This window comes from Heterocephalus glaber, unplaced genomic scaffold (genome assembly GCF_053883595.1).
Source record: "Heterocephalus glaber isolate CG9 unplaced genomic scaffold, H.glaber_assembly_v1.0 deba00001452, whole genome shotgun sequence".
Taxonomy (NCBI): domain Eukaryota; kingdom Metazoa; phylum Chordata; class Mammalia; order Rodentia; family Bathyergidae; genus Heterocephalus; species Heterocephalus glaber.
The window spans coordinates 23659614-23686985 of record NW_028258302.1 but is presented as its reverse complement, the minus strand read 5'-3'; the positions used below and the strand labels follow the sequence as shown (position 1 = coordinate 23686985).

Below are 27372 nucleotides of genomic sequence, written 5' to 3'. Positions count from 1 at the left end.
GAAAAGTCAGGGGGTCCCCTGCTCACCCCTGCTGCTCCCCACCTGCAGCATGACAGAGCTGGCCCTGGCAGTGGAGCACCTTCAGAGCCAGAACCTGGAGAAGGATCGGTTCAGCAAGGCCCTGGCAGAGAAGCTGGAGGCCCTGGTGAGACTCTGCTGCCGGGGATGTAGAGGGCCAGGGTCAGGGGACTGCTCAGACCATGGACATAGGCTTAGGGCTGGGCTGCTTGGGCCACCCGGGTGTCCCACTCAGACGGTCACCTTCACAGTGTGTGTAGGATTAATGTGAGGATGTTTATCTCTATCACCTTCCCTCCAGTTGCCCTGCAGCTTGATCCCCAGGCAGCTGGCTCCCTACTGAAGGTCACCTGGGGGTCGGTCCCCTTCTGTGGGCCCAGCCTGGGGTGTCCAGTGGTCTTTGTGATGGGACAGGACTCTGGGCCTCTCCGGGCCTCTTCTGTTCAGTGAGGGCAGTGGGCTGCTTTGGGTTCACCTAGGGCATGGCCTGGGCAGTCAGTCATCTTACTGGTGGCAGGCCAGGGAGGGACAAGGCATGGCCTCATGCTTGGGTGTAGTCCCTGACCATCTTTTCTGTCTCACTCTAGGAGTCTCTGCGGCTACAGGAGCAGGTGGCCCTGGAGACCGATGACAGAGAGGGGCTGCAGCAGACCCTGAGGGACCTGGCACAGGTGTGCATGCAGCCCTGGCCTCCCCTGAGCCCCCCAGAGGGTTGGGGTGAACTTCAAGTGGGTGGGGAGCCTGGGCATCTGGCTGGGGCAGTTAAAGCCCAGATGGCTCCCCAGTATCTCAGAGGGGAGGCTCAGCACTGTGCAGGCTTTCTGTGAGAAACACTGAGGGCTGAGGGCTGTGTGCTAGTGGAGGTGGTCGCCCAAGGTAGCTCTCGGGAAAGGAGCTTTGGTGAAGCATCCTCTGCCCCACTAACCCCCTTCCTACCTCCCCACCTCCCCAGGCCGTCCTGTCCGATCCTGAGAGTGGCGTCCAACTCAGCGGCTCTGAGCGCACGGCCGATGCCTCCGATGGCAGCCTGCGGGGGCTGTCAGGCCCGCGGACACCATCCCCACCGCGCCGCTCCTCCCCCGGCCGTGGCCGTTCTCCCCGCCGAGGCCCATCCCCAGCCTGCTCAGACTCCTCCACGCTTGCCCTCATCCACTCTGCCCTGCACAAGCGCCAGCTACAGGTCCAGGTGGGCAGTGACCTGAGCATCTGCGGCTCAAAGCCAGGGTTCTGGGGGCAGGGACCAGGTCCTGGACTTGGCAGCTGAGGGAGGCAAGGCCCAAGATGCTGACTGAGAGTTCTGGGTAAGAATCAGCCCTAAGTAGGAGGTGTTTGTGTGGCTGGGGGGTGGAGCTAGAATTGTGGTAGAAAAGGAGGTGAGCTCCCCGTTACACAGGCAGGACCCTGTGGAAAGGTCTGGGAGGAGGAATGAGAGCCTAGGATGCAGGAACAGGGGAACTAGAGGAAGAGTAGGAGGGAGGAGTCTGAGGGGAACCAGGCTTTGAGAGGGAGGAGCCTGAGGCCTTGCGGGTGGAATCAGAACTTTGGAGAGGAAAGCGTGTGCTTCTGGGACTCGAGGGAGGTGAGAGGTCAAAAATGTGGCGCGGGTACAGAGAAGGCTAGTGGAATCCCTTCTTGACTCAGGCCGGGCTGGGTCCAGCTGGAGTGTAGAGCGATGTACTTCTCTGGGACCAGCAGAAAGTAGGTGGGCTCCCCAGACTCAGTGACCCCCATGCCCCAGGACATGCGTGGTCGCTACGAGGCGAGCCAGGAACTGCTCGGCACCCTGCGGAAGCAGCTCAGTGACAGCGAGAGTGAGCGGTGTGCCCTGGAGGAGCAGCTGCAGAGCCTGCGCCTCAAATCGGAGGGAGCCGCCCAAGCCCACGAGGATGCCCAGCGTGAGGCCCAGCGACTTCGCAGTGCCAATGAGCTCCTAAGCAGGTGCCTGAGAGGTCAGAGGTGGGGAGGACAGTACATCAGTGTCTGGGCCCAAGGCCAGCCTGAAATAGGTCACCACTGGCCACGTGTGTCTACTAAAATTTCAATTGCTTAAAATTGTAAAAGTAAACACTTCATTCCTTAGTAGCATTGGCCACATGCCAAATGTTCCAACAGTCAACTGCAGGCTACAGAACAGCTCCATCGCCCTGGAATTCTGTTGACAGACTGCTTCTAGAGAGGTGGTTTTGTTTTGTTTTGTTCTGTTTTATTTTGTTTTGTTTTGGTGGTGCTGAAAATTGAATGCAGGGGCTCAAGCATCCCAGGCAGTCCTTTGACCACTGAACTGTATTCCTAGGTGCTATTATTATTATTATTACTGAGACTGGGGATTGAGCCCAGAGAATTTGCACCAAGCTACACTCCAAGCCCATTTATTTATTTAGTACTGGGGATCGAACTCAGGACCTTGCGCTTGCAAGGCAGATGTGGTGCCACTGAGCTAAATTCCCAGCTCTATTTTTTTATTTTAAGACAGGCTCTCACTAAGTCACTATGTTGCCCAGGCTGAACTCCAGTTTGTGATCCTCCTGCCTCAGCCTCCCGGAGTGCTGGGATTAGAGGCATACACCACCAAGCCTGGCTTCCTGGAGATTTTTTTGGGGGGTACTGGGGATCGAACTCAGGACCTTTCACTTTCGAGGCAGGTGGCAGAACCACTGAACTAAATCCCTTGCCCTCTTCCTGGAGATTTTTAAGACATTAAATTATTATCCACTTCTGTGATACCTGAGATTTCAAAAAATTTTTGTTGATTTTCTTTTTCCCCCTTCCCAAATAGAAATGTTCAACAAAAAGTTTGAAAAATGGAAGAGAAATCAAAAGGCAGGATCCCCTCACAGCCTTACTTGCCCATCCTAGCCCCTGTTTGGGCTCTGGTTGTGCTTCCCATTGTGTTTTCTGGGAGCCAGGTAGCACTGGGTATACAAATGGACACCTACTGTTTGGCAGACTGCCAAGTACTTCGCCTGTATCTTCTCTGCTGTCTTTCTGTCAGACTCCTGCAGTTTGGAGCTGTTGGCATATTGCACTTGAGGGGCTGGCCAGGCTCACACAGCAGGTGTGGCTGCAGGGGCTAGGGTGGGAATTGGAATTCAGGTTCATTTGATAGTAAATCCATGATATCCATGCCTATGAAGGAGTTGTTGTTATTGTTGTTTTTTAATCAGGGTCATACTATAGTACAGGCTAGCCTTGAACTCACTATCTCACTATGTAGCCTAGACTGGGCTCCAACTCACAGTGATCTTCCTGCCTCAGCCTCCCAAGTGCTGTAACTATAGCAGTATGCTCCTGCATTTGGCAAGATGGGCTTTTTTGGCGGGGGAGGGGTACCCAAGGGCTTTTTGGGGGGGGTACCCAAGGGCTTCACACTGAGCTACATCCCCCTTTTATTTACTGTTTCTAAACCCTTTTTAATTTTTATTGTTGTTGTTTGTTTTTTTGAGATAGGATCTTGCTATGTAGTTCAGGCTGGCCTTGAACTCACTGTGATTCTCCTGCCTCAGCTTCCCAAGTGCTGGCAGTACAGGCACACGCCACCACACCCAGCTAAATTTTCTTTCTTTTTTTTTTAATTTTGAGACAGGGCCTTGCTAAGTTGATAAGTTGCCCATGTTGGACTTGAATCTGCAGTCCTTCAAGTTCAGGCTCCTGAGTGCTGGGACTATAGACATACACCACAAGGCCTGGCAAGATGGGCTTTAAGTAGTTGTGTTCACCGCAAGCACCTCATTTTGTATTATGCTATTTTTATTTAATAGCATGGCACAAGTGTTTCCCACTCACTGGCAGCCTTGATATCTAGTATATTTAGGAGTTGCCACTTGGAGTGAAGAGGGAGGCAGCTGTAGGCCTGAGCCAGAGACTTTTGAGGCCTGAGCCTGAGCCATGGGGGCATTTCCTAGCCATGTGGCCTAGCAGAACTGGCAGCAAAATTGCCCTTGTGCCCCAGGAGCCTAGCTCTGGCTTCTTCACCTGGTGGGGTACCTATAGGTAATGCCAGCACCTCCCCCCATCACACTGGACCTCCACGTGGGTGGGTGGGAGAAGGAAAGCCAGGTTCCTTCTGCTGGGAGGCATAGGTGGGATGAGTCTGCCCTAGGCAGCATCAGGAAAGGCTTCCTGCTCAGGTGGCAGCCTAGCTGAGAGTAGCTCAGCAGTGCCCTCTGCTCTTGCCCCTTGTCCTGCAGGGAGAAGGGCAGCCTGGCCCAGAGCCTGCAGGTGGCCCAGCAGCAGGCCGAGGAGCTACGGCAGGAGCTGGAGAAGCTGCAAGCTGCCCAGGAGGAGCTGCAGCGGCAGCGGGACCGGCTGGAGGAAGAGCAGGAGGACATGGTGCAGGATGGCGCCCGGGCCCGCAGGGAGCTGGAGCGCAGGTGGGTGGTTCCTCATCTCCCCGCCAGGGCCTTCGCAGGCACCTCAGGCCTCCCAACTGTCTCTGGGAGGTGGGGACCATGTGCTGTGTCCTGGCCTCCTCCTACCTGGAGGTGCCCACTGGCGGGGTATTCTCACCAGCCTCACTTTGGGAGATCGAGACTCAGGGAGCTGTGGTCACTTATCTGGGATCAGAGGACTGGTAGGAGAGAGAGTTAGGATGATATGAGCAATTAAAATCAAATATTAATATTAACGGTGCATTTTTTTTAAAGTTTAAAGTGACAGTGATTGTACATGTTAAGCACTTAGATTCTCTCTTTTAGCCCCTGTGATAACTGTGATGTAGAAGGTATTATCTCCTTTTTATGGAGGGTGAAACTGAGGCAGAGAGATCAAGAGCCAGGATTTGAACCTCTGCCATTACATCTCTGAGACCTAATATATTGAGATGATGATGGTTAGTACATTGCAGTAGTAGATATTATTCTTGTGTCTGAAGACCCCTGGGGAGATGTGTCAGGTGCCACCTTACATACTTTCTGTATATTAGGAACACATGTCCTTCAACTGCTTCACAGGGTGGGTGTCACCCATTTTGGAGGTATGAAAACTGATGCCTAGAGTCACTGAGCTAAGAGGCAGTGAGTTTGGTTGCCCTGTGGGTATAGCTCTCACCCCCTAAGCCTGGCCCCAGCCCAGCTTCCTGCTGGTTGTAAGAGGCTCAGGGCAGAGATGTAACACAAAGCACCTTTGTGCCACAGCCACAGACAGCTGGAGCAGCTAGAATTGAAGCGCTCGGGGCTGGCGAAGGAGCTGGTGGAGGTGCGGGAGGCACTGGGTTGTGCCTGCCTGCAGCGGGATGTGCTGCAGGCTGAGAAGGCCGAGGTGGCTGAGGTGCTAACCAAGGTGGGTCCCCTGTTTGCCACACAATCACAGACCTACGTCTGACCCTGGGCCCCAAACTGTCCCTCTCTGGTACAGATGGATCCGCCTTTCAGGCTGACATCAAAGCTTGGTCACAGGCTGGCCCCGCCCTCTGGACACAGGCTGACCTCTAACTGTGACCTCTCCAGGTCCTGGGTCTGTGGGTGTTGGGACTACTGCCTAGAGGGTCCCCAGCGGGGTCCCCTGTCTCACTCCCTGCTGCCTGAGCCTGGGCCTGGCAATGCCACATCTGGACCCCACTCGGGGGACTCCTCTGACCTAGGCCCTTCACCTTTGGCCTGAGCCCTGACTTTTGACCTTTCTCCCTTGCACAGCGCTGCTGACTGTGGCTTCCTCTCAGTGGCCTCTTGGGGCGTATGTGCTTCCCTCCCGTCTCTGAGGTCCATTGCCTGGGGCCTCTTCTTGCTTCTTCTCAACCCACCTCTCACTGCCTGCAGGCAGAGGCCGGCCGAGTGGAGCTTGAGCTGTCCATGACCAAGCTGAGGGCCGAAGAGGCCTCTCTTCGGGACTCCTTGTCCAAGCTGAGTGCCCTCAACGAGAGCCTTGCCCAGGACAAGCTGGGGCTGAATCACCTCATCGCCCAGGTATGTTGTGCACAGTGGGCCCACCTGTCCCCTCCACTTGTCCCTTCTACCAAAGGGACTTCACTGAGACCTCCCAGAACCCACACCCTGTGCCTGTCTGTCCTGGTCTCGGCGCAACCTCTTCCCTGTCTCTGGCTCTGTCCATCTGTCTGTCTGTCTTCTAGTGTGTCAGAGAAGGAAGCTCTGGCCTCCTCCATTCTCCCCCTGCCCAGTGTCCACCCACCTGGCTGGTTTGGACAGTAGGAAGATTGGGGAGGCAACCCTAGTCCTTGGGGGAACCTTGCTCACCGTCCTTGCCCACCTGTGCCCTGCAGCTGGAGGAGGAGAAGGCCACCTTGCTGGGGAGGCAGCGGCAGGCGGAGCATGAAGCCTCCTCGGCTCTGGAGGAGCAGCAGCGGCTGGAGCAGCTTCGGCTGGAACAGGAAGTGGAGCAGCAGGGCCTGGAGGGCTCCCTGCACTCAGCTGAACAGGCCCGGGTTGCACTGGAGCAGCAGCTTCTCATGCTGCGTGATGAACGCAGCTGGCTGCAGGAGCAGCTGGCTCAGGTGGGCTGAGCCGCATGCAGAAGCAGGGGGCAAGAGTGAGTGGGGAGGGGCCCAGGAGCTTGCTTCTGGGTTTAGATCCAGTCCCACTTCTGCTAGCTGAGGACCTTTAACATGTCACCGCACTCCCCATGCCTCAGTCAGCCCCTATGTAACTTGGGATTGAGAGTTCTTGGCACACAAGGTTAATCTGGTGAATAGGATGCCTGAGTCACCTCTCCACACAGATCATTGATATGATATTAGGTGAAGACTTTTAGAATTGGAATCAGACTTGGGAGAGCACGGCTGGAAGGCGCCAAAGGGCTTCAGGGATCCAGAGACCTTTATACAGTGCTGGTCCTGGAGGGCCTGGGTCCTGGAGGGGTATTGCAGATTGGGGTGTGGGGTGCCGGAAGCAGTGACAGGTGTCCACTCTGTGGCCTACAGAGCAGCTCCCCTGGGTCTGTCTTATGTATTCAACATCTCTGCAAGTTTTGGAGTGAAAAAGAGGTCCTGTTAGTCCCAGAGCCAAGTGAGGGTCCTCGATTTTGTACACACGTGCATTGCAGGTCTAGAAAGGCTGTGATTTGTCCTGGTACAGCAATGTAGCATGGCAGGGCAGAGGCTAGGCTCGACCCGGGCCTCCCTCCTGCCAGGCCAGGGCCAAGGGATTCCTAGTTGGAGTGCTGTGTGATGAGCAGGCCCAGAGGTTTGGGAGTGGTGCTCACAGTCCCTGGGTGGGGACAGCTCTCGAGACAGCTGAGCGGGCGGGAGCAGGAGCTGGAGCAGGCCCAGCGGGAGTCGCAACAGCAGGTGGAGGCACTGGAGCGAGCAGCCCGGGAGAAAGAGGCGCTGGCCAAGGAGCGGGCCAGTCTGGTTGTGCAGCTAGCGGCGGCGGAGCGTGAAGGCCGGACCCTGTCAGAGGAGGCCACACGCCTGCGGTAAGGCCTCAGGTTCTGCCTGGCCCCACTGGTCGGCGGGGAGGTATGTGTGGAGCCACATCATGACCAGCCTTGCCTTAACATTGGCTCACAGGGGCAGTTACTTAGGAGCCCAGCTTGCCAACATAGCCAGCTAGGGCTCAGCCTTCCCCAGGGAGCCTGCTCCCAGCTGGCAGGTAGGCTGGCACCAGGCCTGTGGCTTGCTACGCCCTTATAGCCACTGTTTCTTGGGGCTGGAAAGGCTGAGTCCCAGGGCTTCAGGGACTGTGTGTGCCACAGCTTGGAGAAGGAGGCCCTGGAGAGCAGCCTGTTTGAGGTGCGAAGGCAGCTGGCTCAGCTCGAGGCCCGCCGAGAGCAGCTGGAAGCTGATGGACAGGCCCTGCTGCTGGCCAAGGAGACCCTGGCCGGTACGTGGGGTGGGGACCAGGGGACACCAGCCTTCTGCCCAAAACTGCAGCCTCTTGGGTTCTGGGGTCTCAGTCTCATAGAGGTGTGAACCACTGGCCTGGGAGTCTGGCTCACCCAGGTTCTGGTCCTGAGTCGTGATGGAACAAGCCCCTTCTCTCTGGGGGCTGCAGAGTCCTCCCCTGATGTTAGAGGTAGGAATGCAGCTTCCTAGGCCTGTTGCCAGGCTGAGGTTGGAGGAACAGGTGAAGGCCTGGGCACGGTGCCTGACATGGTTAACAGTGGCATGGGGACAGTGGGAGAGCTCCAAGTTTCCCACAGAGCCTTTAGCTGTTTTTCCCACCACTCTCGGGCCCCCCAGTCCCTGCCCAACCTGCCCACGTGTTCCCCAGCCACTCTCTGCACCTGAGGTTCTTCTGGCTCATCAGTCGTCACTGAGCACTGACTTGGGTCACTGAAATTCATTTTCCTGACCTTGTCTACCCGACCCAGACAGCAGGAAGGGGATGCTGGCTCCCTCCACAGGGAATGCTGTTTAGCTGGTCCATGGTGGGCTGGCCCTTGGCCATTGTCACCTCCGTGAGTGCTGACAGTTGACGCCCAGCCAAGTTTGTTCATGGTGACCATCACTAAAGGGGCAGTATTATGTGAAGCTGGGCAGTGTTGAGAAGATGCCCACCTCTGAGCCTCCAGCTCATCCTCTGTAGATGAGGAGAGAAGAAGCTCACCAGGCCAGTTGTGAAGATGAAACGAAGCTGTGCCTGTGGAGTTTACTATGACTCAGGTGCTTGAGTCAGTAGTGGGGTTTGCTGTATTTTTGGCACCCTTCCCATCTGTGCGGCTCTTCTCATCAATCATTTTACCCCTTGATGCTATTTTTGATGGGCAGAGAGAGGGACAAAGCCATTAGGCCATGCAGCGGATGGGAAAATGGGAGCCCAGAGAGGGTGAGCCATTTCTCCAAAGCAACAGCCCAGATGTTAGCTGAGTCCTCTCCCCTCTCCCAGGTACCCATGGGCCCCAGGGAGGTTTTGATCTAGCGCTATCTGACCCTGGCCCTCTGTACAGGGGAGCTGGCAGCCCTGCGGCGGCAGATGACAACTACAGAGGAGAAAATAGCTCTGGACAAGGAGCTCATGGCCCAGAAGCTGGCGCAGGCTGAGCGGGAGGCCCAGGCCTCTCTGCGGGAGCAGCGGGCAGCCCACGAAGAGGACCTGCAACGACTCCAGCGAGAGAAGGTTTGGGCAGGGGGTGGGGACAGTGCGGGCTCTGAGCCACTGTCTGCTCTGTGACTACCTTCCATCTCTGCTGTGCAGGCGGTGAGGGTAGCAGGGAGGATCCATGCGACAAGAGCATCCTTGTCAAACCTACAAATTTGCCTGGCATGATGATGCACACCTGTAATCCCAGTACTCTGGGAGGCTGAGGCAGGAGGATCCCAAAGTTTGAGCCCAGCCTAGGCAACTTAGTAACTTAGCAAGACCCTGTTTTAAAATAAAAAATAAAGGTCTGGGGATGTAGCTCAGTCTGAAGGTCCTGGGTTCAAACCCCAGTATTGCAAAAACAAAACAAAAATGCAGACTTTCAGGCCCCAAATGAGAGTCAACCCTAGTGACCCTGTTGAGGGGGATCCACAATCACATTTGAGAAAGGTCAACATAACCTGTGGCAGAAAAGCACTTTTATTTGCAAAGATGTGCTGTTTGTATATGGAGGATCACTGGAATCTCAGCATATAGGAAAGACAACCGGCCAGGGAGAGGTTACTAGAACACTGGCTCTGGACTTACATTTTTTGGGTTTAAATCTGATCTTGGGATACTGATGCTTATGTAAGGTCTCTGTGCTTTTATTTCCCTGTCTGTAGACATGGGCATAGAAAGGTGTCGCAAAGTTAATGTGAGATACTCCATCCACAGCAACTGACACTTAGTAAATGCTCCATAAGTTATTGTTACTGATACTGAGACACTCTCCAGAGTGGCCCTCAGGAAAGGGCCCCAGAGCCTCCCAGCCCACCCAAGGCTACACCTGAACTCTAGGGGTGCCACCCGCTTACCTTGTGTCTCTGTGGGTGCGGGTGATGTTATCACACCTCTCCAGCAGGTGGCAGCACCATAGTCCAAGAAGGGGTGTCACTGCTTTTGACACTAGAGCCTGGAACCTGCTGTTGGCACTCCACACAGGCTGTCCTTCACCTATGTGCTCTCCCCACCCACATACCCGGTCTTCAGGGAGCCAGACGACCCCCTTCTCCTCTTGCAGCTTGTCCTGGCTGGCTCTGCTCTTAGCCTGGGGCCTCTTTCTTCTCTCCCTGGCTGATTGCTGCTCAACTATGCTCTGGGGACCTTCCAGACCGAAGCCCAGGCGGCTGCCACCTTTGGGGCTTTCACAGCCCTGGTCTGTCCTGGTCACAGCACTCATCCCCCACCTTGTGATATCCTGGTCAGCGCCCTACCTCGGAGCTTTTGGGGTACAGATTGCCTCGCTCCCCTGGGTTGTTGAGGGGCTGCGTGGGCCTTGCCTTGTGTGTCACATGTGTCTGGTGTGGTCCCCAGGAGGTGGCCTGGCGGGAGCTGCAAGCAGAGCGGGCCCAGCTGCAGGGCCAACTGCAGCGTGAGCGGGAGGAGCTGCTGGCCCGGCTGGAGGCTGAGAAGGAGGAGCTGAGTGAGGAGATTGCTGCCCTTCAGCAGGAGCGTGATGAGGGCCTGCTCCTGGCTGAGAGTGAGAAGCAGCAGGTGTGTGAGCCCTGGGGTGGCCTCATGATTCTCCAGGGTGGTCCCCACTCAACCACCCAGTAGTGTGGGCCCTGGGGGAGGCCACATCCCTCCTGGGCCTCAGTTTCCCCACCTGCAGGAGAGAGGAATTGGAGGGGGGTGTGATGCATTGTGAACCCCATGCCTGGCCACAGTCATGGCACCAGGAAAGCTATTCCACGGTCTCTGTTCTCAGTCCACCGCGGGCTGGCATGGCTTGCTCACAACCACCCTCTGGGAAGTCCTCACGATGTCTGTGGGGAGCAGCTGCTCACCTACCCCAGTGAACTAATTCCTGACTCTCCTGTCATGTAATGGAGACAGGACAGACTACCCGTCTCCTCTCACCTATGGTATCATCTTGGGCAAGTCACTTTCCCTCTTTGAGCCTCAGTGTCCCATCTTACAGATGGGAATATGAAAGACTTAGCTCCGGGGATGTTGTGGCAGGCTCATGAGATCTGCAAGTCCAGGGCCCCTGTTGCTGCTATTGACCTGCTGCAGCTGAGAGGGCTAAGTCTGCACCTCTGCCCTCGATCTCTGCCACACTCAGGGCACTGAGCCCCAGCACTGGTGGGGAAGGGCCCGACTGCCACTTGGACTGCTAACCCCCCAGTTCCATGTTCCCTGCGTTGGTCCAGGCCCTGTCCCTAAAGGAGTCTGAGAAGACAGCGCTGTCAGAGAAGCTGATGGGGACACAGCACAGCCTGGCTGCCATCTCCCTGGAGATGGAGCGGCAGAAGCGAGATGCCCAGAGCCGGCAGGAGCAGGACCGGGTAGGTCAGGCTGGGCAGCCGAGCGGGGAGGCATGGCCCTGCCCAGGGAAGCCTCCAGACCATTTGGGGAGCTCAGCCTTTCCTTTGGGAAGTGGCACAGCTCCGCCCTGGTGAGTGCTTGAGTCTAGGGAGAGACCAGCAGCAAGGACTGCACTCTGGGGCATTGAGGGATGAGCAGGAGCCTGGCCAGCCAGTGGGAGGGGCTATGGTTGGAGCAGAAAGTGGACAGTTCAGCCCATAGGTTAGGAGCAGCAGAGGGCAGAGGGACTGGCACCCCAGGACCTTTCTGAGGAGCCCATCTGTCCCAGAGCACCATGAATGCCCTGATGTCTGAACTTCGGGACCTCCGGGCCCAGTTTGAGGAGGCTGCTGCAGCCCATGCCCAGGAAATGCAAAGACTGCAGGAGCAGGCCCGGGACCTGAGCAGGCAGCGGGAGTCCTGCCTACTCGAGGTGAGGTGAGCTGTCCGTTGCTTCTGGACAGCACGCACCAGTGAATGCTGCAAGTGTCTCTGGGTGCCTGGTCCTGTGAGAGTCCCAGAAGGATGTAAATTCCTCCCCAAATTGAGCTGAGCATGGTGGTGCATGCTTGTAATCCCAGCTAGTCAGGAGGCTGAGGCAGGAAGACTTCGAGTTCCAGGACAACCTGGGCAACTTGGCAAGATCCTGTCTTAAAATAAAAAAGTGCTGGGGCTGGGGATTTCGCTCAGTGGTTTCACCGCCTGCTGTGCAAGTGCAGAGACCCAAGTTTGATCCCCGGTACCAAAAAAAAAATAATAATAACAAAATTAAAGTAAATTAAAAAGTGCTAGGGCCGGGGATTTAGCTCAGTGGTTTTGCTGTCTGCTGTGCAAGCGCAAGGACCTGAGTTTGATCCCCAGTACCCCCCAAAAATTAAATAAATAAATAAAAATTAAAAAGTGCTGTGGGTGTAGCTTCAGTGGTAGTGAGCCCCTGGGTTTGATCCCCCGTCATGCCCCACCAAAAAGATTCCTCCCTTCCTGTATTTGAAGGCAGGTGAATGGCTGACTCCGAGAGGAGACAGCAAGCATTTATTAAGCTCTTGTGTGTAGTTGAGACTTAAGGACTTGGGGTGACTGCAGAACCCCTCCTGTCTTGGTGTTGTTTGCTGGACAATCTTTTTTTTTGGTACGGGGGATTGAACCTTGTGCTTGCCGGGCAGGCGCAGTGCCTGTGACGCTGAGCTACATCCCCAGCCCTGCTGTACAATCTTGATTATTTCAGGCCCACATACCAATGTCTTAAGTGTGCTTTGCTCCAGTAATAGCTCATATGGAGTCTGGGTCGCTGCAGAGGGATGGGGCCAGCACCCCTTGGCCAGTGACTTGGGGTATGGACCTATTCTTGCCAAGGCCCCGCTTTTTTTTTTTTGGTACTGAAGATTAAACTCTGAACCTTGCACTTGCGAGGCAGGTGGTGGAACCACTGAGCTAAATCCCCGGCCCCAAGGCCCTGTTTTTTGGGGGCTCTGTCCTGGGCCCACAGGCAGAAGAGCTTCGGACTCAAATGCGCCTGCTAGAGGACGCACGGGACGGGCTTCGGCGGGAGCTGCTGGAGACCCAGCGCAAGGTGCGTGACAGCCAGGAGGGCCGAGAGGCCCAGCGCCAGGAGGCCAGCGACCTGCGGCGCAGTCTGAGCGAGGGTGCCATGGAGCGCGAGGCCCTGCGGCGCTCCAATGAGGAGCTGCGGGTGGCCGTGAAGAGGGCTGAGAGCGAGCGCATCAGGTGCAGGGGCCCAGATGCCTTCACCATGCCTTATTCTTGTCCCTGGGGAAGTTGAGGATTCTCTGGCCCCAAGCACAGTCTACCACATGGGTCATTTTAAGTGGCAGCAGACAGGGATGGGTCTAGACTTAGACCCTATCTGCTGTCATTGGCCCTTGTGGAGTCCTGTCCCCAGCTCTGGAGGGTGGAGGGGCCCTGTGGGCAGGTTGCACCTGGGATACATCTGGGCCATGATGGGGCCGGGACCATCAGAGGAACTAGGGCGAGGGCCAGTGGGCAGCAACACAGGCTGTGCCCTTCGCCCTCTCCAGCCTGAAGCTTGCTAAGGAGGACAAGGAGCAGAAGCTGGCGCTCCTGGAGGAGGCTCGGGCAGCCATGGGCAAGGAGGCTGGGGAGCTGCGCGCAGGGCTGCAGGAGGTAGAGCGCTCGAGGCTAGAAGCGCGACGGGAGCTGCAGGAGCTGCGGAGGCAGGTTAGTCCCCAGCCTCCTGGGGCTGAACAGTGCAGGAGCTCCAGGGCCAAGTTCCCCTTATGGACTTGAACTCTAGCAAGGTGTTACCCGACCTGGGTATTCACAGGAGTATCCCCTGCATCTGTGCCTGTCTGTGTGCATGCACAGGGACATTCTCCCGAGGAAGGGCTGGGGTCTCATTCAGTTCTAAGGAGTCCATGAACAACAAACAGGACAGGTCTGGTGAAGTGGATGGGGCTGAAGAACTTGTAAGGTGAATATTTCCAGCTAATCTATCAGTCTCCATCGCTGCTCCTTACTACCCTTTGTTGCTGTAAGAGAGCAGCCCTACAAGGGTTGAGAATGTGCCTGCCAGCTCCCACCACAGCCCCCTCTCTTCAGACCCCTTTCAAGAAGCCACACAAGGGGCCAGGGATTTAGCTCAGTGGTGCCGCTGCCTGCCTTGCAAGTGCAAGGTCCTAAGTTCGATCCCTGGTACCGCCAAAAAAAAGAAGCCACACAAGACCCGAAGACAGCTGACATTTGTGTCCAGACTCTTGCCCTCCCATTGTCCTGTCTGTTGTACTGTGGGGTTGGCAGGCATTGCCTCCACCTGCTCCCGTAGGGAAACAGGTTTGGGACACACCTCACATTCCGGGCACTCTGGAGTCAAATCCCAGTGTGCTGTTTGCAGGCTGTATGGCCTTGGGCAAAGGACTTCAAGCTCCAAGCCCCAGTTTTCTTATCTGTTAAATAGGGATAATGTCAGTGCCTACCTCAGGTAGTGTCATATGCAATGAGTTAGTGAAGTGACATGCTGAAAACAGGGCTGGACACATGGTCAGCGCTTAACAAAAGGGAACCAACATTGTGGAGGTGAGAGGTGACCCAGGGAGCTGAGGTTCCTGCTTGTGGAACTCCTGGTCTGATAATGGACCAAAGTTTGCTCCCCCTGTCCTCATGAAAGCTAGTTTGGAGTCCATGGATTCAGTTGTAAACAGCCCACTGATGCCCGGTGCCTGGCATGGTACGAGTGTTCCCTGGGCCAGGACTGGGCAGGGCATAGGGGACAGCTGCTCCTGCTCTCTCCCTCAGATGAAGACGCTGGACTGTGAGAATGCCAGGCTGGGCCAGGAGCTAGCAGAGCTGCAGGGCCGCCTGGCCTTGGGGGAGCGGACAGAGAAGGAGAGCCGGAGGGAGGCCCTGGGCCTTCGGCAGAAGCTGCTGAAGGGCGAAGCCAGCGTGGAGGCCACAAGGCAGGAGGTAACTGGGCAGATGGACAAGCTGCCTTGGGGGGCGAGATTCTAGGAGGTGGCTGGGCTCCTCTGTGCCCCCTCCTTCTTCGAGTCAGAAGCAGGTGAGCCCTGGAGTACTGGAGTCCTTCTGCAAGATCAGACCCATTCTTTTTTTCTTTTTCTTTTTTTTGGTACCAGGGATCGAACCCAGGTCGTTATGCTTGTGGGGCAGGCGGTGGAACCACTTGAACTAAATCCCTGGCCCTCAGTAGACCCATTCTTGTCCCCTAGTCCTTGGGATTCTTCCAATGTTAATAGTTATAACAGTATTAACAATGGAAATTTGGACCTGATGCATGCAGGTACAAAAAGGGGGTGGGGCTCTTCTGTAGGCATAACCTTGTTTGATTTTCCCAGCAGCCCCATGAGGTGGGTACCATACCCCATTAAACAGGGAACATCAGACACTGGGGCTCAAAGAGGTCAAGGGATCCATGCAGGGTCATACAGCCACCCAGGTCTGTCTGGCTCCAAAGCCTGCACTCTTGCCATTCTGCCTTTGCTGGCTGCTGCACTGTTTGAATCTACTGTGTGACCTTGACCAAGTTGCTTAATCTCTCTGTGCTTCAGAGCACTCACAGGAGAGGGACTGGGACAACAGGGGATGCAGGAAGGGTGCTGGCATGGGTCCTGGCATCTGGGTGGTGCTCAGAAGATGGGTTTCCAGCAAAAGTGATGTCGTGAGAGGTTGACTCATTCTAGGGGGTGGCTTTTGTGATCATGAACCATCAGTGAATCCTTTTTAGTACTTGCCTTCTTGGTGTGCAAACTTATTAATAAATTATAAGGAGAGGCAGTGTATCCAGTAGTTAGAAGACAGCTTCTGGGGCTAGAATGCCTAGCTCTGAATCCCAACTTTCAGCACACTAGCTGTGTGGCCTCAGACAAGGTACTTAACTTCTCCATGCCTCGATTTCATTATTGGTGAAATGAGGATGACTCAGAAAATAATAGCATTATATTCTCCCTTTTTTGGAAAGTCCTTAGTGCCTGACAGTGTAAGTCCTATCTATGTAAGTGCCTGCTGTTATCAGTCATAGACTGTGTACATCACAAGGCTTATATACGGAGGAAAGAGATGAAAAATTCTAATAATTTCCTCCCACACCCTGAGGATGCTCTGCATCACCTGCTTGGATGGAGCCCACTAAACGGCAATGTAGTCCCTAGCGGTGGTGCGGGTCAGGCTGGGCCTGGGAGGGGGGCGTCAGGTTGGAGGCGGCCTGTGACCCCCACCTCCTGGCTTCCGTCCGGCCCAGCTCCAGGGATGCCAGCGGAAGCTGCAGGAACAGGAGGCCGAGTTCCGGGCCCGAGAGCGCGGCCTGCAGGGCTCCCTGGAGGAGGCGCGAAGCGTGGAGAAGAAGCAGCTGGACCACGCCCGCGGCCTGGAGCGCAAGCTGGAGGCAGCTCGGGCAGAGGCCGCAGAGCTGGCGCTGCGGCTGAGCGCGGCCGAGGGCCGGACGCAGGGCCTGGAGGCAGAGCTGGCCCGCGTTGAGGCGCAGCGGCGCGCGGCCGAAACCCAGCTGGGCGGCCTGCGCTCCGCCCTGCGCCGGGGCCTGGGCCTGGGCCGCGCGCCCAGCTCCCCCACACACAACTCGCCGGCGGGAGGTGAGTGCTGTGGAAGGGGACGGGTGTGAACCGAGGCCACGCCCACGCCACCTTCCATCCTTCCAAGAGCCCCCCTCCACTAGTTGAGACCACGCCCCGTATTGCCGCGCCAGTAGCGTTCCTTCTCCTAGAGCACACCCTCTGATGGGCTACGCCTTTCACTGTTGCCCACGATAGCTCCACCCCTCGCAGAGGCTCTGCCCCTTCCTCTGCGCCCTCCCTATGTTGCTGCTTTGGAAGAGAGATTTTTTTTTTTTGGTACCTGGGATCGAACTCGGGGACCTTGGGCTTGTACGGCAGGCGCCTGAGTCTTTAAACCTCGATCTTAACTGATCCGTGCCCCTCTCTGTCCATCCTCTTGAGCTTCCAACACCCCTCCACAGCAGGCCTGTGATAGCAGAATCTCCCCAGACTGGCACAGGCAGGTCCCACCCCTTCGAGGATCACGTTCGTTCTTTCGTTCACTAGTACTTAACTGTACAGCAAGTGCCAAATACAGTTTAAGCGCTGAGAATGGAACAGGAAATGACATGACAAGCATATCCGCTCTTATGGAGCTTATGGTGTAGGTGTAAGAATAGCAAAAAGTGAACATAATATACTAATGAAATATAGAGCCGCTTGTGGTGCTACATGGCTATAATCCCAGCCTTTTGGGAGGCTGAGGCAGGAGTATCAAAGTACAAGCCCAGCTTGGGCAACTGAGTAGCTCAGTGTGAAGGTCCTGGGTTCTACCCCTAATATGGCTAAAAAAAATTAGTAAATAAATACAGAAATGTATTGAAGGGCGATCAGGACTGGAAATAGGTAAGAGAAAAATATGGCAAAGGACACTGTTTGTTGGTGAGCACCCTGGTTTTAAGACCCAGACTTCTACTCCTAGGTGTATAGCCAAAGGGGTTGAAAATAGGGACTTGAACAGATATCTGTACACCAAGGGTTATTGCCACATTATTCACAATGTCAAAAGGTGGTAACATCCCACCTTGGATAAAGATGGATAAACAAAATGCCGGCCAGTTGAATACTTTCCTGCCTTAGAAAGGAGTCACATTCTGACACACGATACACAGAAACTGTAATGGCATTGAACTCCTTGAACTAAGTCATGAAAAGGCAGAGAAAGAGATTGGGAGTAGAGCTCGGTGGTAGACCTTTTGTCTGGCGTGTTTGAGTCCCTGGGTTCCATCCCAGAACTACAAAAAAACAAAGGAAAGGACAAATACAGTATGAGCCTGCTTATATGAAATATCTAGAGTAGACACACTCATAGAAGCAGAAGGTAGATTAGAGGTCACCGGGAGCCAGGGGAAGGGAGCATTGGGAGTTACTGCTTTAAAATTAGAGTTTCTGCTGGAGGTGGTGGCACACACCTTTCATCCCAGAACTCTGGGAGGCTGAAGCAAGAGGAAAACAAGTTTGAGCCCAGCCTAGGCAATTGAGTGACTTAGCAAGACTCTGTCTCAAAATAAAAATAGGGCTGAGGGGCTGGGGATTTAACTCAGTGGTTCCGCCACCTGCCTCGCAAGCACAAGGTCCCGAGTTTGATCCCCGATACCAAAATAATAATAATAATAATAATAATAATTTAAAATAATTAAATAATTTTTAAAAAACAGGGCTGAGGATGTAGCTCAGTGCTTAAGGCCCTAGTTGGCTAGGATGGCTGTAGCAGTGCACAGCAGCAAGTCCTCAGTATCCATGAAGGATCATTTATGTGCTCCTTGGCCCTCTGAGGATACCGGTATCTGGATGGCCAAAAGCATTATGTAAAATAATGCAGCATTTATCTGCATACACCCTTCTGCATACTGTAAATCATCTCTAGGTACTTATCATGTCAGATCCAGTGTAAATGTGTATAAATGGCCGTTATTTCATATTGTTTGGAACTGATGACAAGGAACTGTTTAGGAACTGTACCCATTCAGTACAGATGTAATTTAAAATTGAGAATCTTACTAAGTCATTAAGTTGCCCAGGCTGGGCTCCAGCTTGTAATCCTCCTGCGTCAGCCTCCCAGAATGCTGAGATCAAAATCATATGCCATCATGCTCAGCCTTAAAAAATATTTTTAATTTGCAGTTGGCTGAATATTGGGATGTAGAAGTCCCTGGTACCCAGGGCCAGCTATCACTAACTCAGTGGGTTAATGACAGAAAGCTATGTCGGCCTGTCTAGACAGCTGGGCCAGATCCCTCCGAAGGCTCTAGGGCAGGAGCTGTTCCAGCCCCCTGGCTTGGAGAGCTGCTTGGCTTATGGCAGCATAACTTTACTCATAGCGTGGTGAGGGCCCTGTGTGCTTGTCTGGTCCAAATCTCTCCTTTTTATAAGGCCAGCAGTCACCCGGGATTAGGGGCCCACCCATTCCAGAATGAGCTCATTTTAAGTAATCACATCTGCAATGACCCTCTTTCCAAATCAGGTCAAATTTCGAGGGCCTGGAGGGTTTGGATTTCAACATAGGAACTTTCGGAGAGGCAGCAGCCATGGAGATTTGGGGACAGTTGGTGGTGATGGCGCCACAACAATGTGAATGCAATTCATTGCACTAAATTGTACCCTTAAAAGCGATTAAAATGAGCTGGGCTTGGGGGTGCACCAGCACTGAGGGAGGATGAAGCAGGAGGATTGCAAGAATCCTGTCTCAAAATTAAAAATAAAGGCCAGGGATTTAGCTCAGTGGTTTCGCCGCCTGCTGTGGAAGTGCAAGGACCCAAGTTTGATCCCCAGTACCAAAAAAAAAAAAATTAAAAATAAAAAGGGCTGGGGAATGTAGCTCAGTGACAGAACACCCCTAAGTTTGATCCCCAGGGTAGGCAAAGAGACACATTTTAAGTTATGTATGTTTTTGTCACCAAAATAAATAAATAAATAGTAAATAAATGTAAAAGACAAAGGTAAGGGAGGAGGAGGCTGGAGGCTGGAGACAAGTGGGACATTCTTGAGGGGAAGTTCCCAGCCTGGAATCTGCAAGGTAACAGCAGAGTAGTGTGGCTAGCACGAGGTGAGGCTTGTGGGGACAGAGGCGTGCTCAAGTGGCCCTTGAGGCCACTATTTTTTTCCTGAGGGTTGAGATCTTCCCAGGGTGGAGGTCCTGCTTTTGGGAAACCCTTGGATGCTAACAAGTCTGCTGGGCAGCTGGATACCAGCTGCCAGCTGTCCACTATGGTCCTGCAGTCGCGATGCTGACCTCAAGTGGCAGTCTCTCCCCTCCCCCATCCCTGTGACACATCATCTCCCAAGCTAAGTTCCAGGTTTTGTTCCACTGGGGAACCACCCTGTCTAGATTTGAACTTGGGCTCTGAAATTTCCCAGCTTTGAGACAAGTCAGCCAACTGCTTGAAACCCATGAAAGGGTTAGATTGGTGCTTGCCTGTAGGGATTATTGGGAGGATGAGATGAGGCCTTTCGGGAAGGGCATTGCTTGAGACAGGTGAGCACATGGCCCAGAGGGATGCTAAGGTGACAAAGTGTCTGTCTGTGGCCTGGGCCGGGGGACAAGGAGTGGACAGAAGGGCCAAAGCCCAGCCTTCATGGTGCATGTGGTTTGAGTGAGGAACCAGACCTTGGACCCCCAGTAGGGTGAGATGTGTTCACCCCAACCCAGCCTGGGGTCAAGAGAGGCCTCGGGGGATGTGGCCTGAAGGATGGGATGGGCACAGAGGAGCCCTGATGAAAAGGACACCACATGGAAAGGCCCTGGGGCTGGATCAGGGAACATTCTAGAACCTAGGGTGATGCAGAGTGGCTAGTTAATACAGGGCGAGGATGATGCCAAGGTGGGCAGCAGGGCTTGCTTCTGTATGGCAAAGAAGTTGGCTTGATTCTGAGAGTCCTGGGGTCTGGTGACCGGTTCAAGCCAGAAGGTCATGTAGTCTTTGTGCTATGGGAAGTTCAGACAGGCTGTTGGGTGTGGTGGGGCAGGATGAGTAGGTTGCCTTGGGACCTGGAGCTACATTTTGTGGCTCTTGTGTTCCTGAACATGTCTTCTCTTTTAGCAGATGGAGGAGGGCTCAGCAGCCCCAGCCCCTTGGAACGCAGTGCTGGGTCCCAGCCACCATCCCCAGGACCTGCCACGTCACCAGGTCCTCCAGACCTAGACCCAGAGGCAGTGCGAGGGGCCCTCCGGGACTTCCTGCAGGAGCTGCGGGGTGCCCAGCGAGAGCGGGTAAGGCTGGCTTTGAGGGGCTATGTGGGGAATCTGTGGCCAGGGACCCTGAGGGGCTGCAGGTTGTCAGAGCAGTGGTCTCCTCCTTCCCCAATGTTGGGGCTGCAGGATGAACTCCAGGCCCAGACCAGCGGCCTCAGTAGACAGCTGGCCGAGATGGAGGCTGAGAGGGACAGCGCGACTTCATGGGCCAGGCAGCTGCAGAAGGCAGTGGCTGAGAGCGAGGAAGGTGCGTTTGACCCTCAGGGTCCCTGCCCTGCTCTCTTGTGCCCTGAGAGCAGCTGAGGAGGAGGCTGGGGCATTGGCCTGGACAGCTCTTGCATCCCTGCCCTGACTCTCAGTCTGCTCCTCTGGGGACCCTGCCTGCTCAGCCCACCCGTGGCTACACCCGCATACCCTCAGGGGAACTGACAGGCAGCCCCTGTGGTGGGTGGGGCACAAGGGGGCATCTTGTGTCCATTGGGTCTCCAGCTGTGCTTGGCTGTGCCTGATGGGATGGGGTGGTGACCACAGCCCGGCGCAGTGTGGACGGGCGGCTGAGCGAGGCCCAGGCGGAGCTGGCGCTGCAGGAGGAGAGCCTGCGGCGCAGTGAACGGGAGCGCAGGGCCACACTGGACCAGGTGGCCACCCTGGAGAGGAGCTTGCAGGCCACCGAGAGTGAGCTCCAGGCCAGCCAGGTGGGCACGTCCCAAGGGCCAGCAGGGCAGGGGATGTGTGCCTGCATGGATATGTGAGCCCACTACTGTCCTGGAGGCCAGAGTCTCTGCAGCCACTGGGGTGACAGTCTGCTCCTGTTTCTACAAGAACATGTTCATGTTCCGTTATCTTGGTTCACGAAGCTATAGGCAAAACGGGTGGGCCAAAGCCAGCCGACGTTCATGCAGTTCCATTGTCTGATTCTTGTTGTCCTCATCTGTCCAAGGGGGACCAGGCACACATACTAGGGACACAGCTGGTGCCTGGGGCCTCTGTTTTGTGTCTACATAGCCATGCGAGTGGTTCTGGGGTTTTGTGAGTGTCCAGAGGACATCTATGTATACCTGTGTGTGTGTGCATGTGAGTGTCTGTCTGTCTGTCTGCGACAGGAAGCCTAGGGGTGGTGGTGACAGTCCAGGCTCCCGAAGCCTTGAGCCCCTGGCAGTGCGCCCCCCCCGCCCCCCCACCCCGGCTTCCCTGGCCCCTTGCTGCCTATAGCCCACCCCTGCTCTGGCCAGGGCCTGAGTTGGAGCTGGATTGTTGTGTCTGCGGCTTCAGCTCTGGCCTTGGGCCCAGCTACAGGGGCCCGGGAGGAGGCCAGGAACAAAGCTGGGCAGGAGCCAGAGTGGAGGCCCCTGGGCCAGACGGGGCAGGGCTGGGGCTCTGAGCAGGGTGGGAGAGGGGCCAGGCTCGGGGTGGTGTGAGGAGAGGGGAGGCAGTGTCCCCTCGTGACCCACTGTCTCCAGAGTAGTGATGTGGATTGAAGGATCCCACATCTGTCCTGCCTGTCCCCACTCCCCAAGCTCCTTCTGTCTGATCCTCTACATGGGAGGAAGGGGAGTCCTTTCCCTGAAGCCCTGGAATGGCGAGGCCTTTGCAGTGCTGTGAGCTCAGCTCTGGTTACGCATGCAGCTTCTGGGCACTGTGGACAGTGCTTCCGCAGAGCTGGGGAGGGCCCCGAAACCTGCATTTTCAGCCTCCTCCACAACTCTTATTGTACCTCCAGACCAATCCAAGCCCCCAGGTTGAGTGTGGGAAAGGTCACAGTCAGACCCAACAGTGGTCTGGGGCTCTCGCATCCACTCATCCTGTGGACACTTTGGGACAAGGACCCCAGAGGGTCGCAGGCTGGCCCTGGTCACACCGTCTTTGAGGCTGCCTCCCACTCTAAGGGAGGTAAGGGACACATGTGGGGTGCATGCAGCACCTGGGCCCTGAGCCTCACCCCCTGCAGGAGAAGATCAGCAAGATGAAGGCCAATGAGGCCAAGCTGGAGAGTGACAAGCGGCGCCTGAAGGAGGTGCTGGATGCCTCCGAGAGCCGCACCATCAAGCTGGAGCTGCAGCGGCGAGCGCTTGAGGGAGAGCTGCAGCGGAGTCGCCTGGGCCTCAGTGACCGAGAGGCCCATGCCCAGGCCCTGCAGGATCGGGTGGACTCCTTGCAGAGACAGGTGGGCCCCTCACCCCTCACAGCCATGCCAACTGCATCCCTTCCTTGTTCAGGCATTTTACAAGGACTATGCAGTCCTCCAACAACCCTGTGAGGCAAGTATTAACATCAGCCCAATATACCCATGGACAAATGGAGGCTCAGAGGTGATGTCTTTGCCTATCACATAGCTAATAAAGGAGCCAAAATTAGAATTCAGGGCTATTTGATGACAAAATTTGCACTGACAGGAGATGTGGGACAGATAGAGATGTGGATTTCACTCTTTTCTCTTTTTGCTGTGGCAGCCAGGAAGCTCAGCTCTAACTGGAACATTCAGTAATTAGCCCTGTTTGGATACTCACTAACATCCAAAACAGAAAATTTCAGGGTTGTAGGGCTTTACTTTCTCCTTCATAGCAAGGAGGAAAAGGGAATAAGGATAGGGAAGAAACCACAGGGTTTGGGACAACCATGTTGATTGGGCTCTGGACAAAGGTGGTTAAACAGGTGACAGGCTGAGCCAGGGCAAGTGCATGGGAACAGTGGGTCTCAATGATGAGGCCTGGAGAGATGGGAAGAGCTTGGGTTGGGCATGCCTAATGGGGGTCACAGTGGGACCAGAGCCCTTTGATTATCCCGTCTGTCCCCTGCCAGGTGGCTGACAGTGAGGTGAAGGCAGGGACCTTGAGGCTGACAGTGGAGCGGCTGAATGGGGCCCTGGCCAAGGTGGAAGAGAGCGAAGGGGTCTTGCGGGACAAAGTACAGAGCCTGACACAGGCCCTGGCCCAGAGCAACACCAGCCTTACCAGTACCCAGGACAAGAACCTACAGCTGCAGAAGGCGCTAACAGCCTGTGAGCATGACCGCCAGGTGCTCCAGGTACAGGACTCCCTGGTGTGACTGAGGGGAGGGCCTAGCATGAGAGTCAGCCAGTAAGAGTAGATCTGGAGGAGGAGCCAACCAATGGGCTGTCAGTTGGGAATTCTAAAGAGCCAGTCAATGAGAATAGGCTTCAAGTGGAGGGCTGGGTCCAATGGACAGCCAATCAGAGGAGGTGGCTGCTGCCGTGCCCCCCCCCCCCCCCCGCACTCAATAAGGAAGGAGCCTACCAGTGGCTTAGGGGGACCCAGGTGCAGAGTTAATGAGTTGGGGTGGGTGGCTCCCATCGTGTGCAGTGAATGTACAAGCTGTGGGCCAGGTGAAGTGACTGCCTGTTTTATGGGCCATGAACCTGCCCGGGCGTACAGAGTAGAGAGGAGCCTTTTGCCTTAGGGCTCGAAGGCTGGCCTGCTTCATCAGCCCCTGTCCTCCAGGAACGGCTGGACGCTGCCCGGCAGGCACTGTCAGAAGCTCGGAAGCAGAGCAGCTCCCTGGGTGAGCAGGTGCAGATGGTTCGGGGCGAGCTGGCCGACCTGGAGCTGCAGCGCTCAGAGGCAGAGGGCCAGTTGCAACAGCTGCAGGAGGTGAGGGTGGGCCTCAACCTTGTGTACCCAGGACAGTGAGGCCCCACCTTCTGCCCTACTCAATCTGATCCCAGATGCTGGCCTCCCTCCTGTGAGGAGGCATGGTTCATTCAGCCACATCCCTGTATACAAACAGAGAAACCAGGCCCAAAGAGCACTGCCTGGCCTCAGGTGACAGTTCTGTCATGGGACCTCACAGATAATGTGAGTGGGCACTAGGGGCCCTGGGCTTCAGACCGTCACACTGAGGCCCAGAGGGATGCAGGGCCTGTCTGGCTTTTGCTGCAGGTGCTACGGCAGCGGCAAGAGAGTGAGGCTGCAGCACTGCACACGGTGCAGAAGCTGCAGGATGAGCGGCGGCTGCTGCAGGAGCACCTGGGCAGCCTGCAGAGAGCCCTGGCCCAGCTGGAAGCCGAGAAGCGGGAGGTGGAACGCTCTGCCCTTCGGCTAGAGAAGGACCGCATGGCCCTCAGGAGGACACTGGACAAGGTGGGTTCCTCCGCCCTGGCCTCCCCTCCCCTCTGGGGCCTGGCTTGTTGAGCCACATCTGTCTGTCTCTATGGCCTGGGTTCTGGACTCTGAGCCTGCTCCTTGAGCCCTTTCCTGCTGTGCTTTCCATCCAGGTGGAGCGGGAGAAGCTTCGAAGCCATGAGGACACGGTGCGGCTGAGCGCAGAGAAGGGACGCCTGGACCGCTCGCTCACTGGGGCTGAGCAGGAGCTGGCCAAGGCCCAGAGGCAGATCCAGCAGCTGGAGGTCTGGCCCCACCCTCCCTGCCCCTGCCCCACCTGCCTGGTCCCCAGCTCCTAGCCAGCCTGAGTGTGAGCTGTCCCGGGGGAGCAAGCGGCTCAGCTAGGCCACAGAGGGAGGGGCTCTCCCCATGGCAGAGAGCAGTGACACTGAGGACCTGTGAGCCCATGTGTTCCTGTGTTACGGATATGTCCAGGTGTGAATGCCATGAATCTAATGCACATGCATTAGATGTGGCACGTGCCCCATGTATAGCTGTTTTCCCAAAAGCACAGGTGTGTGTCTTGAGCTTTTGCATATGTGCATGCATCATCTCTGTGAATGTGGGTATTCACACGCTTGCTTTTGTCCCTGCATGTGTGGCCAGTCTGCATTTGAGCACATCTCTGTGTACCTGAGTACACCTGCACCGGCTTTGTCTCAGGGCAGCACCTGACACCCAACACCTCGTCACAGTGCCGTGCATACCCTGGGCCAAAACCCTGAGCAGTGGCTTCTCCCTGCAGGCCCAGGTGGTGGCCCTGGAGCAGAACCACAGCCCAGCCCAGCTGGAGGCAGAGAAGCAGCAGCAGCAGCAGCTGGAGCTGCAAGAGGTGGGAAGCCTGTGCAGTACCCAGGTGCAGACTCAGCATACCCACTGCCAGCGGGTCCAGGGGCTGGAGGAGCAGGTAGGTGGCCTCCTACAGGGAGACAGGGATAGGGTGGAAGTGTAAGCTGCAGGAGACATGACCTCAGGAGTGTGAGCAGCCAAGGACTTCTGTGACTTGTGAATCAATGCTCATAGCTGCCATGGGTGGATCAGGGGCCCCAAGTGATGCTGCTGGGCCTCAGTCCCTCCCTGCCACAGTGCTGCTGTCTGGCTCCAGGCCCAGGCAGGCCCTTTGCCTGGGTGGTACAGATAGTGTCAGCAGCTCCAGCTGCCAGTTCTCCCAAAACCTGAGGTTCCAGAGGAAAGAGGGTGCATCCTCCAGGGACCACCAGTAGAAGCCCCAGGGCTGGTCCTCTGGACCAGCTTGTGACCTGCCCCTTTCCTAAGCAGGCCAAACCTGCTCTGATTGGCCCAGCCTGGTCACAGCCCCCCCCCCCCCCAGAGCCAGGTTTACTCAAATGATGAGGGCCTAAAGGATGAGGGGGTCACTAAGGACCCTGACAGATATCAAAGTTAAAAGATGCCTGACTCTACAAAGAGAAGGGCATCATGGCTCTGATGACACCAGACGTACCCTACAGCAGGCAACATTGGGTCCTACCAGGTCCCCAGAAATCCCTGAGGGTCCCTCCTTTCTCTGAAATTACGCTGGGGACCTGGGCTACATTTACCTTCCCTTTTTCCCCAGGTGTCCACACTGAAGGGGCAGCTGCAGCTTGGAAGGAGCTCAGCGTCCTTCTCCCCACCCTCTGGCCCCCCCAAGAAATGAGCCTCTGCCGGGCTGGCATCCTCAGAGCAGCTGCAGAACGAGCTACCCAGGGCCTGGCTGTCGCTGCATGGCAGTGCTGAGGGGTGGACACCAGCTCTGGACCACACCCAGCAGTAACTTCCCAGTGTCCTCCGGTGACCCACCTCACTCCAGCCCCTTCTCCTGGGACCAGCCACTCTAGTTTGTACAAGAGCTTCCCCGAGTGGGTGAGCCAGAGCCAGGCATCAGGGAGAGCCCTAGTCTCCTGCCAGCCTAGAGCAGGAGCTCATGGGAAGAGGAGGGGAGCCAGGCCCTGACTCTGACTCTCAGCAATCTCTCCGCCTCAGTTCAGAGCATTTGTCAGGAAACTCCTCAGAGAGCTCAGAGTCCTTGTATTTTTGTACCTTTTTATAATGTTAACTGGTGACAACTTGTGTTTTTGGTAATAAGACATTTTCTAAAATTGCCTTGTTCAGAGGGTACCCTTTGCCACACTGCTAGGTGCCTTCTCTACCCAGGAGGAGATGGGAGGGATGCAGGTGGGGTTGGGGGGCCTCTGGGAAAGGCAGCTGGGGACAGCAGGAGGCAGAGGCCTGTGTTGGTAAGGGACTTACCAACCTCCAGGATGGTGTGGGTCCTGAGCCACCTATGCCATTTTACAGATGGGGCTGTTGAGGCTTGGAGCTGTGATCTGGCTGCACAAGTCCGCTCTTCCCAGCCAGACCCTTGCCCCTTCTCTCTGAGCCTCCTCGGGACAGGGCCCACTGGATGGTGTGGGGCCTCCCAGGCAGCGTGTGACTACAGGCTCCAAGTGAGTGAGGGGTCTTGCCTGGTTGGGGCTGGGTGAAGCTGCTTCCTCCCAGAGCTTGGTGTGCTTGGCTGCAACGGGAACCTGCCCTGTGGGGGGTGAGTGGGAGGCTCACTGGGTGCTGTCACTGTCTCCAGGGGACACTGTGGTTATTGTCCTCCCTCGGAGTCTCACACCAGTCCTGTCTGGGCACTATCACAATGAGAGTCCTTGGGTGATTAACCGAATGCTGCTGGGCAG

General features: G+C 55.8%; 1 protein-coding gene across 9 annotated transcripts in view; it reads left to right on the top strand.

The window, feature by feature from the left end:
- Crocc (ciliary rootlet coiled-coil, rootletin) overlaps positions 1-26790 on the top strand; it is a 42718-nt gene extending 15928 nt beyond the window's left edge. For 7 of the 9 annotated variants that reach the window (XM_021262875.2, XM_021262877.2, XM_004850374.3 and 4 more), the window contains 28 exons: positions 49-145; positions 606-689; positions 971-1204; positions 1757-1956; positions 4206-4388; positions 5151-5295; positions 5772-5918; positions 6233-6463; positions 7190-7383; positions 7663-7790; positions 8857-9026; positions 10347-10526; positions 11186-11320; positions 11629-11772; positions 12826-13064; positions 13376-13535; positions 14610-14777; positions 16069-16417; positions 20419-20588; positions 20697-20817; positions 21102-21265; positions 22519-22734; positions 23370-23594; positions 24029-24178; positions 24467-24667; positions 24802-24933; positions 25434-25595; positions 26265-26790. In XM_021262875.2, the coding sequence (XP_021118534.2) occupies positions 49-145; positions 606-689; positions 971-1204; positions 1757-1956; positions 4206-4388; positions 5151-5295; positions 5772-5918; positions 6233-6463; positions 7190-7383; positions 7663-7790; positions 8857-9026; positions 10347-10526; positions 11186-11320; positions 11629-11772; positions 12826-13064; positions 13376-13535; positions 14610-14777; positions 16069-16417; positions 20419-20588; positions 20697-20817; positions 21102-21265; positions 22519-22734; positions 23370-23594; positions 24029-24178; positions 24467-24667; positions 24802-24933; positions 25434-25595; positions 26265-26345 (4810 nt within the window). In that variant the 3' untranslated portion in view covers positions 26346-26790. The remainder of the gene's footprint in view (positions 1-48; positions 146-605; positions 690-970; positions 1205-1756; positions 1957-4205; positions 4389-5150; positions 5296-5771; positions 5919-6232; positions 6464-7189; positions 7384-7662; positions 7791-8856; positions 9027-10346; positions 10527-11185; positions 11321-11628; positions 11773-12825; positions 13065-13375; positions 13536-14609; positions 14778-16068; positions 16418-20418; positions 20589-20696; positions 20818-21101; positions 21266-22518; positions 22735-23369; positions 23595-24028; positions 24179-24466; positions 24668-24801; positions 24934-25433; positions 25596-26264) is intronic. The other 2 variants (XM_021262871.2, XM_021262872.2) reach the window with 2 other exon arrangements.
- Positions 26791-27372: the final 582 nt, after the last annotated feature.